The sequence below is a fragment of the Polypterus senegalus genome, chromosome 4 (assembly GCF_016835505.1).
Source record: "Polypterus senegalus isolate Bchr_013 chromosome 4, ASM1683550v1, whole genome shotgun sequence".
Taxonomy (NCBI): Eukaryota; Metazoa; Chordata; class Cladistia; order Polypteriformes; family Polypteridae; genus Polypterus; species Polypterus senegalus.
Genome location: NC_053157.1, coordinates 219,930,685 through 219,957,030, shown reverse-complemented (window position 1 = coordinate 219,957,030; position 26,346 = coordinate 219,930,685). Strand labels below are relative to the sequence as shown.

Here is a 26,346-nt window from a genome sequence, read left to right as displayed (position 1 = left end):
AGGCTTTCCACAAAACATACAGTACATGATCCTTTCTCGTTCAGTACTATTTGTAGCTCATGACTCAACGCTACCCAAATTCAGACATCACATGACCCGTAGTTTAAGAAAAACTGAAATAAGAGGTTGGAAATTGGATTCAAAGCAAATATTGATATTTTGTTTCGAAACAAATAGCGTACCACTTCCTGTTAAATTCATTTTGTTGAGAGAAAAAAAAAAAGACGTGTTCTACTTCCTGTGAAATGCTACTGATGAGAAAAAAGCTGTTTAGTTCCTGTCTGGAAGCGTGTATACAAATGAACTTCATGTGCATCTGCCTGTCATTTATTTAAATAAAGATTACTAGTAAAAAAAAAATACCTGATTCATCTCCTGTCACATGTAGACAATTTGTTCTGGTAGTACAATGCCTACTTTGTCAGTTATATTGACAGTCTTGGTGATCATAGAGCAAAAGATGCGTTAGAGACAGAAAATAAACTAGAAACTCAACAGTGCTTGGGAAGAGCATATCTTCCTCATCGGTAGGAATCATGAAACAGGAAAGAGTGGTTGCTAGGAAACGGTGGGGAGGGAGTGGCTTCCCTTGTAATGGTTTTTTCGAGGGAAAATCGGGAAAGTGCATTTTCAGCAGGTCACATTTTTAAAAAGCACACGGCACCTTCACAGTGATGTAAATGAGACAAATAGACAGAACTGATTTAACAAGTATACAAGCATTATGTATTTGTCGAAAAAACATGGAAGTGTGAATGAGGTTTTTGAGATCTAAATGCCTTGATTTTCACCACCCAAAAAACTTTAAAACTCCCAAAACAATCTAAAGCACTTTAGTGTCAGTCTTGTGAACACTTTTCGCTCATCACTACAGAATTAACAGGGTGTGACTCTAATATCCTGTACCAAGAGAGGAAATAACACTAATAGGCACTGATTAATTGATAGGATGGGAAGCAGATTTGTATTGAATAATATTATGGCCGAATATTCATTTATTCATTCATTTTCCATCTCTTATCTGAAGCTTGGTTCACTGTGGGGCAACAGTGTTGATCGTTATTTGGACTCTGGAAAGAGAGAGAGCGAGATGGAGCTCTTCACACAGACACTATTGGAATTGCACAACACAAGAAGCGTACTGTTAATGTTTTGTTACCTCACTCCATCCTCTTTTTTTGTTTTCTTTAGAATTAAATGGATAATCGTCAAGTTGGCACCCCAACAGTTCTTACATCTCAGTAATCTGTCATTATTAATGAATTCCTAAGCTTAAACCCCTGTGATCAACATAAACCAAAACTGCTAGTGGCTAAAGCCATTGAAGTGATCAAAAGTTTTTTTCTGCTTCTAAAGTAAAACTGTAGAAGGAACAGAGAGGAAAAGAGTGATGTGAGTGATTTGGAAATCTGCGATGGATAGTGACGATTTAGTAAACTCGTTTAGTATTGACAGTTTGTATTACACTTACTTTAAAATCTTGGCTTGTGAATAGCAATGCAACTCAAGCATGCTCAGAAATCATTATATTCAAGAAAAAACTAAGTAGCTTCTTCATTAATTGGAAGAGAAGTGCTTTGTTTTAGAGTGTTATGACTGGCCTCTCTTTTCTTATCTAGCTATTTCACTTTGCAGTGCAACTCAAGTGTGCAGCAAATCACGTCTAAAGGAATCGATGAAGACTCATTTTTCTCTCTCAGCAGCAAGTGCTGAGTGAGTTTACAGTTTCGGGAAAATAACCCTGTTACGTAAAGTAGGTGGCTAGTTTGACAAACCCGTAACAATGGCAGGATCTTTAACTTTAGGGCAAAGGAATGTGACTGGGCTCATTTTTGGACATAGTGAGGCTTTCTTTTTCATTGAGGATGTCCCTTCCATTCATATGGACAGATGGCTGTAAGCACCACTCTGCAAAATGTGGAGAACAAGGCAGTATGGGATACTCCAGTGTAGCAGATGCATATCTCCATTTCATTTTTAATTTGACTCCATTTTGCCTTTTGCTTACCTGTATTCCATGTGTTGCTGCAAACGGCCCAAGGCAGCTCCTGGCTGAGCGAATGGAAAAGGTAGAAAAAGGCCCAGGCTAAAATGATGATGTATGATATACTTGAGTAAAAAGTAACAATCTCATTGGCATAGCCAATACCTACAACGACAAAGCAGTACAAGTCTGAGTCCACAGTTTGAGGAATAACTATTAATATTTACCTCATATAAATGTGAATTATATAGTGTAGACTATATTGCTGAGCTGTATTCTGAAACTTTATGATAATATCAAAAGGCAGTGCATTAACAAAATGGGGTACAGTAAGATTACTTTTTAGGTTGTTTTTTGGTTAATATTAAAGTGTAAGTAATGCTGCATGATCAGTATAATCTGCACTGATTAGCAATCAGATATAAGGGGTGGTTCATATTAGGGCTGCACAATTAATTAAATATTAATTATGACTACGGATTATGGCTTCTGTGATAGGTACTAACTGTGAAAAGTGGCAATTACATTTTTTGATCGGAGGTCCCTTTTTTTTTTAGGGACTGTCCCATTTTTTTGCCTGTCATTGAAACATTGGAATTTAACTAAATATTGTTACTTCAATAAACGGAGAGGGGTATCGCTGCAGCATCAACCCTGGAACCACAAGTAAGTGGAGTTGACGGGCCCCTTGGAGCAGTCCTGGCCATTGGATTGCACATTTGTGTCACTTGGCTTACTCAGCAGTCATCATTATTTGAGTCAAGTAACTCTCTCACAACCCTAACCTTAGCTTTTGTGTAATCGGGCGTATCGCGTCACTCGCGGCTCCAGGACTCAGGCTTTGGACTGCAGACTTACAAATCTGAATTAATACACACTAAACTTCAAAGGGGGCCCCACTGTTTGATTTTATATACTGTACATCTAACAATGCGTACAAAAATCAAAGGAGGGGCTTGTCCCCACACCCAACTCTTTGATTTAAAACATATCTAAATTAACTGTTGACCCCTACTTGATCATTTGATGAATAAGTTGTGACTCTTTTTTGGTCTCTGTTTAGCCTGCAGTTACTTTAAATTTAGTTCTCCCGCTCTGTTAGATCTTACCGACTGCTAGAAACAGCAAATGAGTGTTGTAACCAATCGCAGACACACACAAGTACATTGGCCAATCAGAGGTGTTCTCATTATATGTGTATCTAGGCAATCATGCAGAGTGCATTTTAAGGTGCCTGAATCCTAACAGCATCTTTTACAAAGTGTGAGTTTCCTTCTCTTCTGTTGGCAGCAGCCTCTGGAGAAAATGAGAAGTGTAAGTGATGTTGAGCCTGGATCACCTGACACTATATTTTTTTATACGTTTTATGACCTAAACGAACAGAATCATCTGTAATATGGAATTATTTTGTTTTCAATAGTGATGATATTAAACAAAAAAAGGCATACTCTGCAAACTGTTGAATCACTGCATTCAAATATTTGTACATGGAAGATAAGCAGGCAGCACCAAGTCCCAATAATGTTAGTTCTGTGACACAGACATGGGTAATAATGTGTTAACGTTAGCGCATGTCTGTATTTAGTAGGCAATCGAAAGCAGATTCAGATAACCAAAGTTGTAATGTTTTAATTATTAAAATACAAGGATATAATTCAAACTGCGTGTAACAAATTAATCAACACTGAGGGTAAGAGATGCAATTCCCTCCCACCATTATGTTTCCAAAGCTGCGTTACCTTTACTTTATTCCAAAGGATGAACAGATTATCTCTCATGTGTCAACCAGCATTTCTTCCCTGGTTGGGGTTCACAGCTATGTTTTCTTGTTTCTGTTATCTCATTTTATTGCATCTAATTGTATTAATGTTTCTTTTATTTATTATGTACATTATTTGTAAATGGACAAGGCCTAGGTTACGTCCCTTGTGTTTTGTGGGTGGGGCCAGCTGCCAATCACCGCCAGGAAAAGCCCTCCACTCCATTTATGGGAGGGCCTTCCATGGTTCCTGGTGGTTCATTTCAAATGGGCTAGGGCAGGGGTCCCCAACTTCAGTCCTGGAGGACCACCGTGGCTGCAGGTTTTCATTCAAACCCTTTTCTTAATTAGTGACCTGTTTTTGCTGCTAATTAACTTCTTTTGAATTAATTTTAATAGACTTGTTTTAAAAGATTTGTTCCCCTGAATTGCTTCATTTCTTCAGGACACTAATTAAGAAAAGGGTTAGAATGAAAACCTGCAGCCACTGGGGTCCTACAGGACCAGAGTTGTGGACCTCCGGGCTAGGGAGTGGAGAGCTTTTTGTGTTTACTTGTGCTTGGGACTGTGTTTATGGATTTTTGAACCCGTGTTCTGTTTTTGACTACTCCTCTGAATTCCATATCGGGACATTGCCGTGTCTGCCTTTCCTTTTTAGGCAATCCCTTTGAGCTTTTCATGGCTTTGTGTATTGCGGCGTCTTTTGATAAAATAAACCTATTTATTTTATAAAGATTTTTTAAGGCCCTTTTTGGTGTCTAGTTGGGGTTTTGATTGCATCCACCCCTACCCCCAGATAGTGAACAATATTTTAAGTGTTTTTAGAACTTGTGATTTTGGGACTCCTGAGTGATGACAATATTGAAATAGAATTTTCAGCATTATGGGACCACAGCTGATTTGTGTTGAGTATAACTATGGAAGCCTGCCTGTGTGTAATGTCTCATTAATGTGACTAGAGATTAAGGCGTAAAGGTGGATGCTTGCGAAGAGCAGACTTTCCTCAAAGAAACAAGACGCAACTGCTGAAGAACCGAGTGTTAAACTGTCCTCCTGGATCTCGGAAGAAAATCAGCAAGCTCATATGATTACAAATGATGGAGTAAATGTAGGGCCATTGCTATCAGTGATTGGACCTGCACCAGAATCATGAGCTTTGCTCAAAGCCTGCGCTTGGCAATTGAGTATCGGGCGACATTTTTGCTAAATCTGAACATTGTGCATAGCATGGTGTCTGTGCTGTTGCAGTATTGCCATATGTTGTAGAGGTAAATGTTCATTGCCTGATAATGTGCAAAGCATACATAAGCATATCGTGAACTTGAAAAGAATTTCAACAGTGATATTCATTTTTTGATTTGATGGTGCTGTGTGCATATGAATGACACAAGGGCAGCAGCGTATAACAAACAATGAGTTATCATGTAAATACTGCACGTACTTCTTGAGCTTGCTATGCATTAATAATTAATACTTTCACAATACCAGTACAATAGATCTGTCAGACTGAGCTTACATTAACTTATATTAATCTTATTGTATTACTGTCATTTACATTTTACTCTTGGCTTTTATTTCATTTCTTAATACAGCAGAACCCCAATTTAACATTTATACAGTATTCAACATTTTCCTGCATTTTATATTTTTGAATGGCATGTGCCTCATTTTTCAGAAGTAACATTAGTTGATTAAAAATTAGATATTTGTGTGATGTTTGCATTTTACTTATTAATCATTTGAACATCAGTAATTTAGTGTATTTACTTTATTATAAAAATAGTGACAGAATTTTTTTACATGGCCCATATCTTTCTTGTAAACAATAAAAAAGAAACATTACTGTTTTAAAAATATATATTTTTTAAGTTTTCAACTAATCCAGCATTTATCCGTTTTTAAGTGGTTCCTATAAAACTACTAAATGGAGGTTCGACTATACTGTTTGTATACAGAAGACAGCTTGTCGTTGGCACAAAACACATTTTTTGTAGCTTTATTAATTCAAATTAATAATTGCAGTTATAGCAGCAAGGAAAATAATTGTCAATTATTAACTTTGTGGTAATCATGTACCCCTAATTTATGCAATACACAATATAGTAGACCTACACATTTTAGTAAGACAGGAAGACAAAATTAACAACAAATTTTAGGATTCTCACCTCCAAAAAAAGGACAGATGTCTTCCCAGCAGATGACGCCAGATTTACTTATATACTGTCCCAAAGCTGTTTCAAGTAGAAACAATGGCACGCCGCAGGTCATCAGAAAGAACAAGTAGGGAACTAAGAACACCCCTGTGTGCAGGAATATAAAGGATTTTTGTCGATTAAATTTCATTATTCAAGTGACGTGTACAATAAGTCACTAGTGGTACTCCTGGACTGTCACAGATAAATAAGTCAGGGGTTTACTTACTGACAAGCTGCAGGCATAAAAACCTCGAAGAATATCCCATAAACTTAGGGACAGGAGTGTACTTTCAGAGGCTTTTTGCTCACCCCAAGGCAGCCGGACCCCACACTGCTACTTGCAGACATCTGCCTTCCCAGGCCCCAGAAATGTTCAAAATATAAAGATAGTCCAAAGAAATATAAAATCTTAATATGTCTTACTTGTAGGGACAAGCGCAACAAAGAATCTTTATAAAATAGAGAATGTCTTTTAAATAAGCCAAAGAAAACACATAATATTGGAAAAACAGAAAAAAGATAAAAATAAAAAAGGCAACCCAGGCTAACAAGTCCCACTTTGTAATCCAGAAGCAGAATGCAAGAACAGAGCGATATTGTAGCGTTGCCACATAGGTGGTGTTTTATATTGTATGTCCTGTTCTGTGATTGTTAAATGTTAGTAACAACACTGGGAGCCCAGATATATTGGATCTGGGACTCTAGACTGGTTTTCACAAATGTGGAGGGTCTTGTGGGATTTGTAACTTGTAGGTGTAGACACTGTTAATATAAAACTGGAAGAGAAGGGTGTGGCGGGACCTTTTCACGTCTCCATTTTCCATCGACCTCATCATCAGCAGCACCTAAAACTCTTTGTGAACTGGACGTTTGTGGTAGACAAGGATTTTCCACAACCATTCTTTCCTTCGATTAACTGTTGTTTACACATTAAGATCCACACTTATCTTTAACTGTAAAGACTTTTCCAGGACTATAAATATCATGGGGTTATTGTGTCATTTTGTGTTTCCATCATTATCTTTCTTTGTTGTGATTGTGAATTGTTATTATAGTAAATATATAATATATATATAAAGTGCATACGGAAAGTATTCACATCGCATCACTTTTTCCACATTTTGTTATGTTACAGCCTTATTCCAAAATGGATTAAATTCTTTTTTTTTCCCTCAGAATTCTACACACAACACCCCATAATGACAAAGTGAAAAAGTTTACTTGAGGTTTTTGCAAATTTATTAAAAATAAAAAAAACTGAGAAATCACATGTACATAAGTATTCACAGCCTTTGCCATGAAGCTCCAAATTGAGCTCAGGTGCATCCTGTCTCCCCTGATCATCCTTGAGATGTTTCTGCAGCTTCATTGGGGTCCACCTGTGGTAAATTCAGTTGACTGGACATGATTTGGAAAGGCACACACCTGTCTATAGAAGGTCCCACAGTTGACAGTTCATGTCAGAGCACAAACCAAGCATGAAGTGAAAGAAATTGTCTGTAGACCTCCGAGACAGGATTGTCTCGAGGCACAAATCTGGGGAAGGTTACAGAAAATTTCTGCTGCTTTGAAGGTCCCAATGAGCACAGTGGCCTCCGTCATCTGTAAGTGGAAGAAGTTCAAAACCACCAAGACTCTTCCTAAAGCTGGCCGGCCATCTAAACTGAGCGATCAGGGGAGAAGGGCCTTAGTCAGGGAGGTGACCAAGAACCCGATGGTCACTCTGTCAGAGCTCCAGAGGTCCTCTGTGGAGAGAGGAGAACCTTCCAGAAGGACAACCATCTCTGCAGCAATCCACCAATCAGGCCTGTATGGTAGAGTGGCCAGACGGAAGCCACTCCTTAGTAAAAGGCACATGGCAGCCCGCCTGGAGTTTGCCAAAAGGCACCTGAAGGACTCTCAGACCATGAGAAACAAAATTCTCTGGTCTGATGAGACAAAGATTGAACTCTTTGGTGTGAATGCCAGGTGTCACGTTTGGTGGAAACCAGGCACCGCTCATCACCAGGCCAATACCATCCCTACAGTGAAGCATGGTGGTGGCAGCATCATGCTGTGGTGATGTTTTTCAGCGGCAGGAACTGGGAGACTAGTCAGGATAAAGAGAAAGATGACTGCAGCAATGTACAGAGACATCCTGGATGAAAACCTGCTCCAGAGCTCTCTTGACCTCAGACTGGGGCGATGGTTTATCTTTCAGCAGGACAACAACCCTAAGCACACAGCCAAGATATCAAAGGAGTGGCTTCAGGACAACTCTGTGAATGTCCTTGAGTGGCCCAGCCAGAGCCCAGACTTGAATCTGATTGAACATCTCTGGAGAGATCTTAAAATGGCTGTGCACCGACACTTCCCATCCAACCTGATGGGGCTTGAGAGGTGCTGCAAAGAGGAATGGGCGAAACTGGCCAAGGATAGGTGTGCCAAGCTTGTGGCATCATATTCAAAAAGACTTGAGGCTGTAATTGCTGCCAAAGGTGCATCGACAAAGTATAGAGCAAAGGCTGTGAATACTTACTGTATGTACATGTGAGTTCTCAGTTTGTTTATTTTTAATAAATTTGCAAAAACCTCAAGTAAACTTTTTTCACGTTGTCATTATGGGGTGTTGTGTGTTGAATTCTGAGGAAAAAAAATAATTTAATCCATTTTGGAATAAGGCTGTAAAATAACAAAATGTGGAAAAAGTGATGCGCTGTGAATACTTTCCGGATGCACTGTATATACATATATATATATTTGGGTGTTGAAGTGGAAATACTGTAGGGCTCAGGTGTTGTCCTGATTCCATCCATTCCTCATTTTAAAAAGCATAATGACTTCTTTGCTACACAGATCTGTTGGCAACCACAGCACCCTCCAGAAGTTGGGGTTCACTACAAAATAAGTAGGAAATCTGAAGAAAACAACAACAATTACAATAAACTTGTTACAACAGTCAATGAACCACCACTGAATCTTTCTTTCCGGCCAAGGTATTGTAGGACAAGTAGGCATTGCCCACTCTGTTAGGCTTTAGTGGCGCACCAGGCCTGTTAAGGCAGCAGATGACAGGCTTAATGTTCTAAACTATGTGACTGAACTCCAGCTTGTAGCAGGATCTGCCTGTATTTCATCTGATCTCAAAGGTGTGAATCAGAATTACACTGATAACTTTGTAGAGTCCCCTCTGCAGACTTCCTGAGCCAGAATGTACAAAATGGACTCAATCAAGTACAAAGACCTGTAATTCAAGGAATGACATCTTGGATGGACAGCAGAATTCACCCTAGAAGGCACACTGATTGTATGACTGGAAGTGACTTCAATCCAAAAAGTTATACATTTCCTTAAACTTAGTTTTACTCATCCTATCTGAGAATATTATTTTGGGGCCCTTGCCGGCATTCTCTGGTGACTTTCTCAAGGAAACTCTGAGGAAACTTTTAGGGGATTCCCTAGGACACTCTGCCCAGGGTCACTCTTCTAAAATAACTGAAAATTTCTCTCTTTGAAACTAAACACTGATAATCCACCAAACCAAACCATCCACTGAGAGCAACTTCTCCCAACCACCCAAGAACAATGCCTTTTCCAACATGATGGAGCACCGTGCCATAAGGCAAAAGTGATAACTAAGTGGCTCAGGGAACAAAACATCGAAATTTTGGGTCCATGGCTGGGAAACTCCCCAGACCTTAACCCCATTGAGAACTTGTGGTCAGTCCTCAAGAGTCAGGTGGACAAAGAAAAACCCACCAATTCTGAGAAACTCCAAGCATTGATTATGCAAGAATGGGCTGCCATCAGTCAGGATTTGGCTCAGAAGTTTATTGACAGCATGGCAGGGTGAATTGCAGAGGTCTTCAAAAAGAAAGGCTAACACCGCAAATATTGACTCTGCGCATACACTTAATGGAATTGTCAATAAAAGCCTTTGAAACTTATGAAATGCTTGTAATTCTACTTCAGTGTACCGTACAAACATCTGACAGAAAGATCTAAAAACAATAAAGCAGCAAACTTTATGAAAATTAATATTTGTGTCATTCACAAAACTTTTGGCCATGGCTGTACAAGTATAAAGAAGAGATAAAATGATGAAGCTCAGGGCTTAATGGTGTAGTCATTGTTCAATAAAACGACAAGACAGTGTGCACCAAAAGACAAACCTTGAAATGTTCTGCTTAATAGTCAATATGGCAATGCAATTAACTGTCACAACAACAAAGAAAGCCATTTAATGCAAGTTCCACAGATCAGTGCAGTGACTGACCTTTACGCTTGTCAGGAGTGATTTATGGAGTGCGAGATCCTGATCTTAACATGTTAGAGTAAGGTGGAAGATCAATGAAATGCTGCATTGTGCTGATGAGTCTGACAGCCTGGGGGAAGAAGCTATTACATAACCTGACCGATGCTCTAGGTGTGAAAAGTGTGAAATATCCATGACAGGGGTGAGAAGCGTCCTGCACAATACAAAGGTCCCCGTGAAAACAACTTTTGGAAAACTTGTCTTCCAGAGAAGGGAATCTGACTTCACACTTCTCTTCAATCTCTTTGCAGTCGGACATGCTGCAGTTTCGATACCAGACTGTAATGCAGCTGGCCTGAACACTCCCAAAGGTTAGGAGATGGGAGGCTTACTCACTTTAGTTGCATCAAAAAGTGTTTTCTCTGCTGGGCCTTTTTTGTGAAGTGGTTCTCTTAGTCCATGTAAGGTCCTCAGTAATGTGCAATCTGAAGAACTTGTCACTTCTTTGTACAATCTCCAGAGTGGACCTACTGATGCAGACTGGGATGTTGATGGGACAGGTTTTTTCCTGAAGTCAACAATTAATTCTTTAGTCTTGTCAATACGGAGAGATAGAGAGTTGTCTCTGCACCAAATGACCCGCTCTTCCACCACCTCGTTCTTACTTACAGTAAGTCGTGTCATTAGCAAACTTGATAATCTAAATAGAGCTGTGTGTGGCTGTGTATAAAGAGTGGAGGACTAAGCACTCAGCCCCAAGGAGCTCCAGTACTCAGTATGATGGGGTAGGAAGTGTTGTGGCCAGTCTGACCTCAATGGGTCCTCTCTGTCAGGAAATCCAGGATCCAATTACATTGGGAGGTGTTCAGGCCTAACCCACACAGTTTCACAACGAGCTTCTGGGGAATGATTGTGCTAAAGGCTGAACTAAAGTCTATGAACAGCATTCTGATACATGTACAGTATCTCTTTTATCAAAGTGTGTTAGAGAGAGGTGGAGAGCAAAGAATCTTTTGGTCCAATATGCAAATTGCAGAGGATCCAGAAAACTAGGAAGCCTGGACTTTACATACGTGTGCCATGGCTAACCTTAAAAAGCACCTCATGATAGTAGAAGAAAGTGCAATCGGGCGGTAGTCATTTGGACACTCCGTTTTTGGTTTCTTAAGTACCAAAATGAAAGTGATGGATTTGGAGCACACTGGGATAGCTGACTGTGAGCATGGGACAAACGAAATTAAAAATAAGGAAATATTACTTAAGCAAAGAAATGCAAATTTTAATCATGGGTTAAGAGTTGTTAGGCATAAAAAGAAATGGTTCATTTCAAAAGAGTATTATAGCATCTCAGAAGGGCAAGTTCAGAGCGGTTGGTTTGGGACCATGCGCTGATTATAGCACGTTGCAGCACCCACCACACAGGCGGGGCTGGATGCAGATTAACGTCAAACCAAGGATGCAGCAACTGCAGGTTAAGGGCCTTGCTCAGGGGCCCAATGGAGTAGGACATAAGTTAATTAGGATGTAAGAGGATCCAGATCATTTGGAGGAGAAATTTCTGAAATGAACTGAAACAGTTGTATAACATAGAGAGAGAGCATCTTGAACATAGATGATGACACCTGAACTGATCCATCCATCCATTTTCTAACCCGCTGAATCCGAATAGGGTCACGGGGGTCACACCTGAACTGATATAAGAATATTATTTTCTTTATTCTATTTTACATTTAATCTTTGTATTTTACATTGTGTTTTAAAAACAATTTTAATATGAATTTGGTCTAGACCCTTACATTTTTCTGGTCACGGAGGTTCAGGTGGGGGGCTTTCATGGAAGTGTTAAACAGTCTCAACACCAGGTACTGAGATGAGAGATTTGGACCTTTAAAGCCCTTAGGTTTGCCATCATTACCTCCACAAAGCTTGAGAAAGAGAAATGGCATCCCTCCGTCCCCAGATCTAGACAACATGCATCAAAGACAGACATGAAATTTGAAGCTACACGGAGCCTAGTCCATGCAGTCTAACATCTGCAGAATTCAAAAAACAGGGAAGTGAGGGAAAAGTGAGTGAGTGCTATGCATTTTGCTGTGTTTCCCTGTAGAAAATATGCTGAATGGCACAATTTAAAAAAAAAAAGAAAATGACTGCACCTCCACAGTGCATGCGGATGAAAGGCATAATAAATAGGACTGATTTTACTGCTGTGCAAAGGAAACACAGAATAATACAGAAATGTGAGCTTTACCATCCACTCACTATACCATTTACATGCCATATTCATATACAGTACATCCAGAAAGTATTCACAGCGCATCACTTTTTCCACATTTTGTTATGTTACAGCCTTATTCCAAAATGGATTAAATTCATTTTTTCCTCAGAATTCTACACTTAACACCTTATAATGACAACGTGAAAAAAGTTTACTTGAGGTTTTTGCAAATTTATTAAAAATAAACAAACTGAGAAATCACATGTACATAAGTATTCACAGCCTTTGCTCAATACTTTGTCGATGCACCTTTGGCAGCAATTACAGCCTCAAGTCTTTTTGAATATGATGCCACAAGCGTGGCACACCTATCCTTGGCCAGTTTTGCCCATTCCTCTTTGCAGCACCTCTCAAGCTCCATCAGGTTGGATGGGAAGTGTCGGTGCACAGCCATTTTAAGATCTCTCCAGAGATGTTCAATCAGATTCAAGTCTGGGCTCTGGCTGGGCCACTCAAGGACATTCACAGAGTTGTCCTGAAGCCACTCCTTTGATATCTTGGCTGTGTGCTTAGGGTCGTTGTCCTGCTGAAAGATGAACCGTCGCCCCAGTCTGAGGTCAAGAGCGCTCTGGAGCAGGTTTTCATCCAGGATGTCTCTGTACATTGCTGCAGTCATCTTTCCCTTTATCCTGACTAGTCTCCCAGTTCCTGCCGCTGAAAAACATCCCCACAGCATGATGCTGCCACCACCGTGCTTCACTGTAGGGATGGTATTGGCCTGGTGATGAGCGGTGCCTGGTTTCCCCCCAAATGTGACGCCTGGCATTCACACCAAAGAGTTCAATCTTTGTCTCATCAGACCAGAAAATTTTGTTTCTCATGGTCTGAGAGTCCTTCAGGTGCCTTTTGGCAAACTCCAGGTGGGCTGCCATGTGCCTTTTACTAAGGAGTGGCTTCCGTCTGGCCACTCTACCATACAGGCCTGATTGGTGGATTGCTGCAGAGATGGTTGTCCTTCTAGAAGGTTCTCCTCTCTCCATAGAGAACCTCTGGAGCTCTGACAGAGTGACCATCGGGTTCTTGGTCACCTCCCTGACTAAGGCCCTTCTCCCCCGATTGCTCAGTTTAGATGCCCGGCCAGCTCTAGGAAAAGTCTTGGTGGTTTCGAACTTCTTCCACTTACAGATGGAGGCCACTGTGCTCATTGGGACCTTCAAAGTAGCAGAAATTTTTCTGTAACCTTCCCCAGATTTGTGCCTTGAGACAATCCTGTCTCGGAGGTCTACAGACAATTCCTTTGACTTCATGCTTGGTTTGTGCTCTGACGTGAACCGTCAACTGTGAGTCCTTATATAGACGGGTGTGTGCCTTTCCAAATCATGTCACATCAACTGAATTTACCACAGGTGGACTCCAATGAAACTGAAGAAACATCTCAAGGATGATCAGGGGACACAGGATGCACCTGAGCTCAATTTGGAGCTTCATGGCAAAGGCTGTGAATACTTATGTACATGTGATTTCTCAGTTTGTTTATTTTTAATAAATTTGCAAAAACCTCAAGTAAACATTTTCACATTGTCATTATGGGGTGTTGTGTGTAGAATTCTGAGGAAAAAAATGAATTTAATCCATTTTGGAATAAGGCTGTAACATAACAAAATGTGGAAAAAGTGATGCGCTGTGAATACTTTCCGGATGCACTGTAACTATATGAATAAAAATTTCCCTGTTTCACTCATCACTACTGCCAAGTAAATGTATACATGATATCACAAGTACAAGGGGGCAGCAATGTCTGGTGAACAAAAGCAGCAAGAAGCACAAAGAAAGATGGATGTAGGAGCTAGAATATCCCTTGAAAAAAGACTGCAAGAAGCACGAAGAAAGGGATATAAGGGACAGCATATTCAGTGAACAGAGGGTCCTAAATACACAATGTGATTGACAGAGACAAACGTACATGTACCTGTTTTACAAAATGGCCATTTTGCTGCACTAATAATACTACTAACTTCTACTTCTATTACTACTAATTCTATTACTATTATCATTACATCTATTACTAATACTACCAATTCTATTATGACTACTACTACTTCTATTACTACTAGTACTACTACTTCTACCACTATTACTACTACTACTTTTATTACTACCACCACTACTACCACTACTATTTTACTACTACTTCTACCACTATTACTACTTCTAATACTGCTACTACTTCTATTACTACTACTACTTCTATTACTACTATTACTACTTCTATTACTACTATTACCACTTCTATTACTACTTTATTACTACTACTTCTTCTACCACTATTACTACTACTACTTCGATTACTACTCCTAGTCCTACTACTACTTCTGTTACTACTATTATTATTACTTCTACCACTATTACTACTACTACTTCTAATACTACTACTACTTCTATTACTACTACTACCACTTCTGTTACTACTATTATTACTACTTCTACCACTATTACTACTACTACTTCCAATTAATAATAACACTACTACTAATTATATTACTACTTCTACCACTTCTACCACTTCTATTACTGCTACTACTACTACTACTACTACCACTTCTATTACTACTATTACTACTACTAATATTAATAATAATAGATTAGAGGTCACTTTACAACAGTTGTTCTCAACCTTTTCTATGCCCCGCATCCCTAGAAAATGTTTGATTTATGTTTGCCCCCGACAAAAGAATTATCATATTTGAAGATGAAGAAGTCAAATTTCTCATTTTTGAACCACAATTTGAACCATATACTGTACTGCGGTTGAACAAATTGAACTAAGAAAATAATTCAGTTGATAAAACTTAAATATAAATTGAGCAATTTACTGTTATAATTCCAATAATCTTGTAAATGTGACCCCTGTGAAGCTTAAACACTCAATTGACAGTCTGGGGATTGGGGTATCCTGCAAAACATCAAGTGCTGCGAGGAAATGAGACACATGATCAACGATCGAAGTGTTTGGAGGATTGAAGCCCCCATAAAGCAACAGGTACTGGTGTAGTGCTAGGCAATGAAACACAGTCGACGAGATTTTTTCCCCGATAACACCTGCACTGCAGTTCAAAGACAAATGTGCTGCGCATGTAAAACTGCTGCACTACTGCCAGGACCTGTCTTATATACACACATATATATATATATATATATATATATATAAATTTTGCAAATGCACTGAGACTACTGTTATTAGCATTTTTTCATTGCCGCTGGCCGAAAAATATGTTTAGCTTTGGAAAGATGTACTCATGTATCTAAAGTAAATAAGCAGATTTCACTTTTAAAGCCCATACTGTAAGCCATTTATACATATTTTAATAGCGTTTCTTCTCTCACCTCCTCCATTTTTGTAGCACAGGTAAGGAAACCGCCAGACATTTCCCAATCCAACGATACCTCCGGCAACAGACAAGAAGTACTCTGCTTTCTTGGCCCACTGATTTCTGTTGTGTTTCTTCATTCCGGGATCAGAGATGTCCTGACTGAGTTGTAAATGAGCTCCTTGCAGGGGATCAGCTTCCATCTTTTCTGTTGTTAAACAGATCAGCAGGTAAGAGGAGACATATAACAGTAACACACATGTGGCTGTTTCATCCAAATACTCATTTTATATCTTGTTTAGGTCTGATGAAAAAGGTATGTTTAAGAATCAAAGACAGATCGGCCATTATAACCCTTAAAAGTGTGGATCTTGCAAAGAAAGGCATGGTGTCAGTGAGTCCATCAAGAGAGACTCTAACAGGGACAGGTCTGGCAGAGCCAAAGCCACCACAGAATCAGATGACAAGTTTGTGAAAGTCAACGGCTTCCTTGATAGATGCCTAAAACAGGAAAATGGCCTCAACCACAGGTTACCAGCTGTGTAGTGTCCATCTTTCCAATTGTTCCTTTGTTCTATACTTTAATTTCAGCGTACATCGAGAATGGTGGTGGTTCCTGGCTCAGAAAAGTCTCTTTTTTTGTCAAACCAGCAGCTGGAAGTCTTTTCTTCACAGGTGAAAGTGCCACTTATTTACTTAGACCACTTCCCTGTGAGGTGCCTCTCACGCAAGCTGTTGACTTTATTTGGGGGCACAGAGTAAAGAATATTATTTCTTACAGTTTATTCTGCCACTTTTCTCAGCCACTCTCCATTTCTGTCCAATCTTTATCGTCTCTTTCCATGCAGGTCCACACACTCTCATCTGCCATGTGCAAAGCTTGCCTGCATACTCCTACCACTGGTACCACTCCACACAACTCATTTAAGGTCAGAAGTAACGCCATTTGTGCTCAGTTTCCCCAACTCTGTCAGCCAATCGAAGCCAAGGTCATTCTGAAGGTTCGCTGGTGGCCACTTGCTCAGACCAACAGATTTTGAAGAGAGGCACATCTACGGTGTCTGCAGGTTAGTACTCTCCAGCTACGCCCTTCTTTCCATTCTCTGTGCCATAATAATTCCTGCCATACTTTTGCATGTGAAGAAAAAAGTTGCAGAGGAGATAAAAAATATATGTGCTAGTGACACAGATTTTGCTTGTGATGAGACACAATTTGTTTCACAATTTTGTTTTTTTGTGAAATGAAAATCTTATGTTTCATTCATCAGTTTCAAACAAATCATTTCACTCATCACTAGTAGGTAGTAATTGAGTACCATTTTCGAAATCGCTTTAATTATTAAAGGAAGACTTGTGGATCAGAAGCTTGTCTTTGACTAAGCAGGTATGTCTGTTTTGGAACCCTGTTTCAGAATTACCATCAATTAGAGTCCGTAACTTAATGACATTTGTGAAAGAATGGGTCACTCCCAGGAGCTCGGTGGTACCTGGTACCATGATAGGAAGCCACCTGTGCAATAAGTCCATTCGTGAAATTTCCTCACTCAACTGTTAGTGGTATTATAACAAAGTGGAAGCAATTGGGAACAGCAACTCAGCCACAAAGTGGTAGGCCAGTAAAATCACAGAGCTTGGACAGCGGATGCTGAGGTACACAGTGTGCAGAAGTCGCCAACTTTCTGCAGAGTTCATACCTCCAGACCTCCAAAAGCTGTCTCTCTGTCTGGGTTTGGATGTTGCCCACCATTGCACAAAGCAAGGTCTGTAAAGAAATGGATGAGTGACTTTGGTGTGGACCCGATAGAACACCTTTGGGATGAATTACAGCGGAGACTACGAGCGAGCCTGGCCTTCTCGTCTAACATCAGTACCTGACCTCACAAATGCTCTCCTGAAAGAATTGTCCAGCATTCCCATAAACACAATCCTACACTTTGTGGAAAGCCTTCCCAGAAGAGTTGATGCTATTATAGTTGCAAAGGGTGGGACAACTCCATATTAAAATCTATGTATTAAGAATGGGATGTCATTAAATTTCATTTGTGTGTAAAGGCAGGCATCCCAATACTTTTGGCAATATAGTGTGTATATATATATATATAAGGGAAGTATGTATATATAAATATATACTAATAAAAGGCAAAGCCCTCACTCACTCACTGACTCACTGACTCACTCACTCACTCACTCATCACTCACTCATCACTCACTGACTCACTCACTGACTCATCACTAATTCTCCAACTTCCCGTGTAGGTAGAAGGCTGAAATTTGGCAGGCTCATTCCTTACAGCTTGCTTACAAAAGTTAAGCAGGTTTCATTTCGAAATTCTACACGTAATGGTCATAACGGTTGACAACGTCCGCCATGTTGAACTTTCTTATTTATGGCCCCATCTTCACGAAATTTGGTAGGCAGCTTCCCTGCGCTAACCAAAACCAATGTACATACTTATTTCAGTGGTATGACGCCACTGTCGGTCGCCATATTGAACTTTCCAACATCACTAATTCTCCAACTTACCGTGTAGGTAGAAGGCTGAAATTTGGCAGGCTCATTCCTTACAGCTAACTTACAAAAGTTAAGCAGGTTTCATTTCGAAATTCTATGAATAACGGTCATAATGGTCGACAACGTCCGCCATGTTGAACTGTCTTATTTATGGCCCCGTTTTCATGAAATTTGGTAGGCGGCTTCCCTGCGCTAACCGAAACCAATGTACATACTTATTTCGTTGGTATGATGCCACTGTCGGTCGCCATATTGAACTTTCCAACTTTCTTATGGACCCATCTTCAAGAAATTTGGTATGCGGGTTCCCAACGCTAACTGAATCCTACTTACATACATATATACGTCCATAGCCTGCAGCTCGGTCACCGTGTGAGGCGGCATTGGGTCCCCCATCCCAACGCCTCCCACGTTGTTGGCTGCCTGCCTATATATGGCTGTCCATCGCTCTGGTCTCTACATTCCCTTCCTTGCTTTGCCACGGGATTCACGTCTCCCTGCTGATAACTGCAGCCTTTTTATTTAATCCACGGCTTCTCCGCTGTTTTATTGTTCGTTTATTATGATTATAGTAATTTTGTAGGTATTTTAGAGTTATTTTACATTGTTCAGGTACCCATTTCCTTTATCGTTCCAACTGTACCCCCATTGACATGTCTATCGAGGTGATCACCATCGATCAAAGAACTGTCACTTACCGAGTGGTTTCCATGCCCAGAGATGCCACCTACCTTTTCCATTCTCTTTGTTACATATTGCATGGCCATATCAGGCTCACTCTTGATATCCGGAGGAACATTGTGTCTTATATATTGAATGACTGGGACAGGTTCAAGGTGTGGACTGATGACGGTACAGGAGATAATTATACTACACAGGAGCACTAGAAGAGTGAAATGCTTAAGCCCTTCACCTATGCATCTGCATGTGAGTTGATGGCTGCTGGTGAATTGTTCGGTTGTCACTTTCAAGTGTACCGAAATGGCCAAATATTTTACACCTTTTGACAACCGCCAATGCCTCTTAAACATCTTAGATTGACAGGTGACGATTTCAGTAGTGGACACTTTGATGTTTATGAATGTTTAAACTCTCAAAAGCTGGATGTGAAGTTATCGATGAAACCGGTTGTATGCTTACAACACTTGACAGATGCCGAATGTCACTTTAACACAAGTCCTACAAATACTGTCGTAATTGAAACAAACCATGAAACTCAAACCGATTATGACAGCAGCAATCCAAGCTGTGAGATTTAAGACAAGATTACTGTTCACATGGCCAACTGTAAGTTGCATGCTTTAGAGTAAGCTCAGCGCACAGCTTGGTCATATTACAACTGGAGGGCCGAACTGACAATGTGGTATACAAAGAGATTCTTAACAAATAATTATTGGTATATTTTCCCTCAGTTTAAAAAGGTTTAATTTTCTTCTTAATAAAAATTTTAAGGCAGTACTTCGCCGCTGCGAATCGCAGGTATTTTGCTAGTATATATATATATATATATATACCGTATTTACGCGTGTGCCACGCGCACATTTTTTCCTGAAAATTAGCATTAGAAAATCAGATACGCATCATACATGAGGAAATGTAATTCTGTAATGTTTACTTCTTCTGCTTGGGCTCTCTCTCTGTCTCGTCTTGCGCTCTCTTTCTCCAAACGCTTCCTATACAATCAACGCACATTATACACGGGGCAAAACGATTTTCACGATTTTCTTTGTAAAAATTAGGGCGCGTGGTACATGAGTAAAAACGGTATATATAAATATATATATATGTATATATCTATACTAATAAAAGGCAAAGCCCTCACTCACTCACTTACTGACTCATCACTAATTCTCCAACTTCCCGTGTAGGTAGAAGACTGAAATTTGGCAGGCTTATTCCTTACAGCTTACTTACAAAAGTTGGGCAGGTTTCATTTCGAAGTTCTAAGCGTAATGGTCATAACTGGAACCTACTTTCGTATACTGTATACGGCCATAGCGGCCAGCTCGGTCGCCGTGTGAGGCGGAGTTACGTCTTTCGTCTCGCATCATCACGCCTCCCATGTAATTGAGTGCCTGCCTATATAAGGCCATCCATCAGCGGCAATCCAATAGAAACACTCTGCCTCGAAGGACTGTGCTCATGGAAAGGAAGATGAGATGGTCAGGGTGGCGTTTGGCACAAACTCAGCGAAACTGCGAGAGAAACTTTTAAGTGCCGGGGTTTTAGTTAACATTAAATAAAGCCGTGGAAAGAGCTCCAAAGAGCGCAGAACAAAAAAGCGTTACACAATTGAGTAGGTGGCAAAACAATATGAAGCGTGTGACACATACAAGCATATTCATAAGTGCAGCTACTGCGGAAACAAAGCACACGGTGGAAGAAGTCAATGTCCAGCTAAAGAAACACAGTGTAAAAAAAACCCGTGCATGCAGTGTGTGATGTCTCAAATAAAGAGGAAGACGAGCTGTTTGTTGATGCAGTAAGAAGGGAATCGATAAACGAAACCTGTTATCTTTACATTGGTTGACAAACACGGAATGTAACTTGAACACAACACATCCTCCGAATACGAACCTGATTGAAAGAAATAATGATAATCAAATCCTTGATGACAACAACACTCATAACATTCACAAAACAATTACATTCACAATCATGGTACGTTATTTTGAACATGTTCCCTTTTCTTTTTCATAACTTATTTAACACACTACTTCTCCGCTGCGAAGCGCGGGTATTTTGCTATATATATATATACAGTATATACCCCGATCTACATACTGTGAAATAAACGAACCACACGCCGTGGCGTTAGCCGACTTGCTGACCAACCACAAGCGTTACCTGGTAGGTAACCACCCATACAGTCAGATTGTTATTCAGACTACGAATGCCTTGAATATAATTAAATTAACGAGCCGCACGATGTGGTGCAATGTTAGAGGCATCGCCTCTGATACTGATCCCCGAGGTTCGATTCCTGAGAGGGAGTGTAGTGAATGTGTACGCCTGATGAGCCCAGAATTAGGGCGAAACACGTGTCGCGTACTCTTTGCATTATTTGACAGTAAAACTATATATACAGTATATGTATATATACTGTAAATATGTGTGTGTGTGTATATATATATGACAGCAACACTCATGACAATGACAATGTCAATCATGTTACGTTATTATTAAAATGTTTCCTTTTCTTTTTCATTACTTCTTTAACACACTACTTCTCTGCTGCGAAGCGCGGGTATTTTGCTAGTGTTTATATACACACATATACATATATATCAGCGCGATTCATTTTACCCTCGCACCCCCTGTGACGAATGATTCCGATTTCACACCCTCTTGGTTTGAGAAGAAGTATGAAAAAATATGAGCTTAATGCAGAAAAACAGATCACCAATTGAAGCTTTATGAATAATGGATACTTTATTCGCCATCAATGATTATTTTGGTAAAGCCAGACTCAGTGTAATCCTAGGCGAGAGCACAACAGAACACGGGCTTGATGTAGTGCGCGTCAAGTCGATCTAAAATGCGCGATCAGTTTCGAAAAAATATATCTTTTCAAGTTCTATTTGGATATAAGTAGGTTCTATTTAATCGACAGAAATATCTTTGGTAGGAATGTAAGTTGAATTTAGTCTTTAAATTTCTATAGTGAAGAAAACTTTATGCAATGATGACTAAATTTAACTTACATTCCTACCAAAGATATTTCTGTCGACTAAATAAAAATTACTTATATTTAAAATTTAAATAATACTTGAACAGATACAATAGTTCATAATACCTAGGCAGCACTAAGTGCACGTAAGAGCAGATGTCATCTGTTTAAACAAACAGCGTATTGCTCTGATACGAAATAGCCTGCCCATTTAATTATTTAGGAATGGATAGATAAATTAAGATTTTGTACAAATAATGTTTTTCATTTTTCTTCCTCGATGGATTTATATATATATATATATATATATATATATATATATATATATATATATATATATATATATATATATATATATATATATATATATATATATATATATATATATATATATATATATATATATATATATATATATATATATGTGTATATACACTCACCTAAAGGATTATTAGGAACACCTGTTCAATTTCTCATTAATGCAATTATCTAATCAACCAATCACATGGCAGTTGCTTCAATGCATTTAGGGTGTGGTCCTGGTCAAGACAATCTCCTGAACTCCAAACTGAATGTCAGAATGGCAAAGAAAGGTGATTTAAACAATTTGGAGCGTGGCATGGTTGTTGGTGCCAGACGGGCCGGTCTGAGTATTTCACAATCTGCTCAGTTACTGGGATTTTCACACACAACCATTTCTAGGGTTTACAAAGAATGGTGTGAAAAGGGAAAAACATCTGGTATGCGGCAGTCCTGTGAACGAAAATGCCTTGTTGATGCCAGAGGTCAGAGGAGAATGGGCAGACTGATTCAAGCTGATAGAAGAGCAACTTTGACTGAAATAACCACTTGTTACAACCGAGGTATGCAGCAAAGCATTTGTGAATCCACAACACGCACAACCTTGAGGCGGATGGGCTACAACAGCAGAAGACCCCACCGGTACCACTCATCTCCACTACAAATAGGAAAAAGAGGCTACAATTTGCACGAGCTCACCAAAATTGGACAGTTGAAGACTGGAAAAATGTTGCCTGGTCTGATGAGTCTCGATTTCTGTTGAGACATTCAAATGGTAGAGTCAGAGTTTGGCGTAAACAGAATGAGAACATGGATCCATCATGCCTTGTTACCACTGTGCAGGCTGGTGGTGGTGGTGTAATGGTGTGGGGGATGTTTTCTTGGCACACGTTAGGCCCCTTAGTGCCATTTGGGCATCATTTAAATGCCACGGGCTACCTGAGCATTGTTTGTGACCATGTCCATTCCTTCATGACCACCATGTACCCATCCTATGATGGCTACTTCCAGTAGGATAATGCACCATGTCACAAAGCTCGAATCATTTCAAATTGGTTTCTTGAACATGACAATGAGTTCACTGTACTAAAATGGCCCCCACAGTCACCAGATCTCAACCCAATAGAGCATCTTTGGGATGTGGTGGAACGGGAGCTTCGTGCCCTGGATGTGCATCCCACAAATCTCCAGCAACTGCAAGATGCTATCCTATCAATATGGGCCAACATTTCTAAAGAATGCTTTCAGCACCTTGTTGAATCAATGCCACGTAGAATTAAGGCAGTTGTGAAGGCAAAAGGGGGTCAAACAGCGTATTAGATGGTGTTCCTAATAATCCTTTAGGTGAGTGTATATTGTGGAGCCAACCCGGACACAGACAGGCGGACATGTTGTTCTTCACCACCACATGTATTTATTATATACAATATAACTCTATATAATAATATATATACAATATAACTCAGACCCAGTTCAATTAGTGCACAAACCCCAACACACAGTCGTGGCCACCAAATGCCTCTCTTCGGGCCGCCTCCACTCTCCTCACGTGCCTTGTCCTTCTTCCACCCGACTCCAGCCCTGAATGAAGGGAGACGGCCCTTTTTATACGCTCCCGGATGAACTCCAGGTGGTTCCTGGCATTCCCTCGTTGGCCACGCCCCAGCGTGGCGGAAGTGCCGGATGTTCCCCCGGCAGCTATCCGGGTATCCATCTCAATCTTCCCCCCAGCATTTCCTGGTGTGGCGGAAGTGCTGAGGTCACAAGTTCCCAAGGCATTGGGGCGCCTCCTGGCGGTGACCACGGGCCCCTACAGGGTGGGGCTTCCATGCCCTGAACCCGTGGCCCCAAAAGCAACCAGGAAGGCGGCCCCCACGTGATCCCAGATGGGCACACACCCACTTCCTGTCCCTCCAAGCATCCCGGCCGGGTCGTCACCCCTGGCATCCGCGACAATATATATATATGGATGTATGTGTGTATATGTATGTGTATGTGTATATATGTAGATATGTATGTATGTGTGTATATATATATATATGTTTATATATATATATACGTGTATATGTATATATGTATGTATATATGTTTATGTGTGTGTGTATATATATATATAAAATATATATATATACAGTATATTACAGCAAAACTCATAACAGTGACAAAACAATTACATTGTCAATCATGTTACATTATTTTTAAAATGTTTCCTTTTATTTTTCATTACTTCTTTAATACACTACTTCTCCGCTGCGAAGCACGGGTATTTTGCTAGTATATATATATATACACAGGTATATATATTTATTGTAACAGGCGGCCGGGACCCCCCTGGAGCTTATGTTCCGGGGGAGCAAGCATGGGAGACCCAATACCTCCTCCTGGGCGCTAGTTAGCAGCCTCCCTAGGTTGCTGCAGTGCCTCGGACTCCCGCAGGGCTTCATGGGAGTTGGAGTTTGGTGCAGCCCTGTTGGTTTCCACAGGCGCCGCCAGGGGGTGCTGCAATGTGGGAGCTGCTGGGCCCTTCTGGGCAGTAGTTTTGCCACACTTGGAAGTGCAGCCGGGTGTCAGCAATCCAGCACCTGGAGCACTTCCAGGTGCCTAATAGAAGGAGCCAGCAACCACCACTCAGGAGCCAGAGTCGGGAGGAGGAGGACGAAGCTGCCTAGGAGGAGTGCAGGAGAAAAGTGTACTTCAATTTGTTAGTGTTTTGGTGTGCTGTGCTTGGGACTGTGTACTACCTGTGGGACATGGGGAAGACATGCGCCCACTGGTGAAGAGAAAATAAATAGTGGTTTGTTTTACGTGTGCCTCCGTGTCCAGTATGTGTCGGGTCGGGTGCCTATATAGCGCCTTTATCTATATATATATATATATTAGGCCTGGGAAAGTTAACGCATTCAGTTTTGCAAGGACCAAGAATGGAGCAAACGCCTAAGCCAGTACTTTGGTCAGGGCGGCATTTTCATGTAATTTTTTTTTTCTGATTTTAACATTATGAAGCAATAATAAAAAAAAGTTAAGTCTATACCTTAAGAATTACTTACACATTCAGTACTGTATATATGTGCTACCTTTAAAAGTTTTATGAAATAAAATTTTCATTTAAAAGTTTGTAGTACTAGGGTGTTGTACCATGTTAGCCATTATGGATCAAATGAGAAGACAAGCAAAATGACACTTTTATCGGCTAACTAAAAAGATGACAATATGCAAGCTTTCATGGCAACTCAGGCTCACCCTTCAGGCAAGATGTAATCAAATTTTTTCTAAATTTAAAAGTTTTGAATTTCATATTACATGGTTCACCATGATACACCACATGGCAGTACGTAGCACTGGTGCACATTTTCTTAATTTATAAATACTGAAATAAATACAGGGGTGTTGAAAGAAAGGGGCTGTGGAGGGGCAGATTACGGCAGACCTGGTGCAGTGCTACAGTAGCAAAGGTAAAAATTACACTGTTTTTTATTCCATTTCTGGTTTCTGTAAGAAGATCGAATCAATGTCTTACCACCTAAGTGCTAAATCAGTTATCTTTGAGTGGAACTAAAACCAAAAAACTTCTCTAAGTACCTCTGTATTTAACTTGCCAGTCTGCCACTTACAGTGCTGACTGCCCTAATATAATGACAAAATTCAATGAATCGGAAGTGTAATGATTATCCCTAAACATTATTCAAGATTCTTCACTAATTGATGCAAAGAATACAACATTGCCATCCAAGTAATGCATGGTGTCAGTTTTTAAGAAAGACCGCAGCTACAGAGATCTGTTTTAGCGTGCCAGGAACAAAGGTGAAGGTAGAGGAGTGTTTTCCAACTGTTCTTTGGTGGCACACTTTTAGTAACCCAAAAAAAATTATAAAGATCCTACCAACCAAAAAAGCATTAATTCTCTTGGACATGCTAAACTGTAGAAAAAGGCGAGACGGGGTCAGCAGAGATTGCCATTCGCTTGGCGAAAGTCGCTGGCAAACATGCACCCAGGCAGATGGACCCCCAACGCGTCTCCTGGCTGCTAAATTGCAAAGTGCTGTGTCTGCAAAATGGCAATCATTGAGCTCTTCAGACAGGTGTCGACCTCCAGAGGAGTGTGTTTC

General features: G+C 40.2%; 2 protein-coding genes across 4 annotated transcripts in view; both read right to left on the bottom strand.

Annotated features, from left to right (window-relative positions):
• Positions 1 to 26,346, bottom strand: part of LOC120528011 (immunoglobulin kappa light chain-like) — a 127,225-nt gene that overhangs the window by 62,760 nt on the left and 38,119 nt on the right. The gene's annotated exons all lie outside the window — the stretch shown is intronic.
• LOC120528009 (sodium- and chloride-dependent GABA transporter 2-like) overlaps positions 1 to 26,346 on the bottom strand; it is a 92,865-nt gene that overhangs the window by 39,969 nt on the left and 26,550 nt on the right. For 2 of the 3 annotated variants that reach the window (XM_039751977.1, XM_039751976.1), the window contains exons 2-4: positions 15,775 to 15,966; positions 5,909 to 6,043; positions 2,009 to 2,149 (exon numbers count right to left, since the gene is read on the bottom strand). The exons of the other annotated variant lie outside the window; for it this stretch is intronic. In XM_039751977.1, coding sequence (XP_039607911.1) covers positions 2,009 to 2,149; positions 5,909 to 6,043; positions 15,775 to 15,961 — 463 coding nt within the window. In that variant the 5' untranslated portion in view covers positions 15,962 to 15,966. The remainder of the gene's footprint in view (positions 1 to 2,008; positions 2,150 to 5,908; positions 6,044 to 15,774; positions 15,967 to 26,346) is intronic. 3 annotated transcript variants of the gene reach the window in all.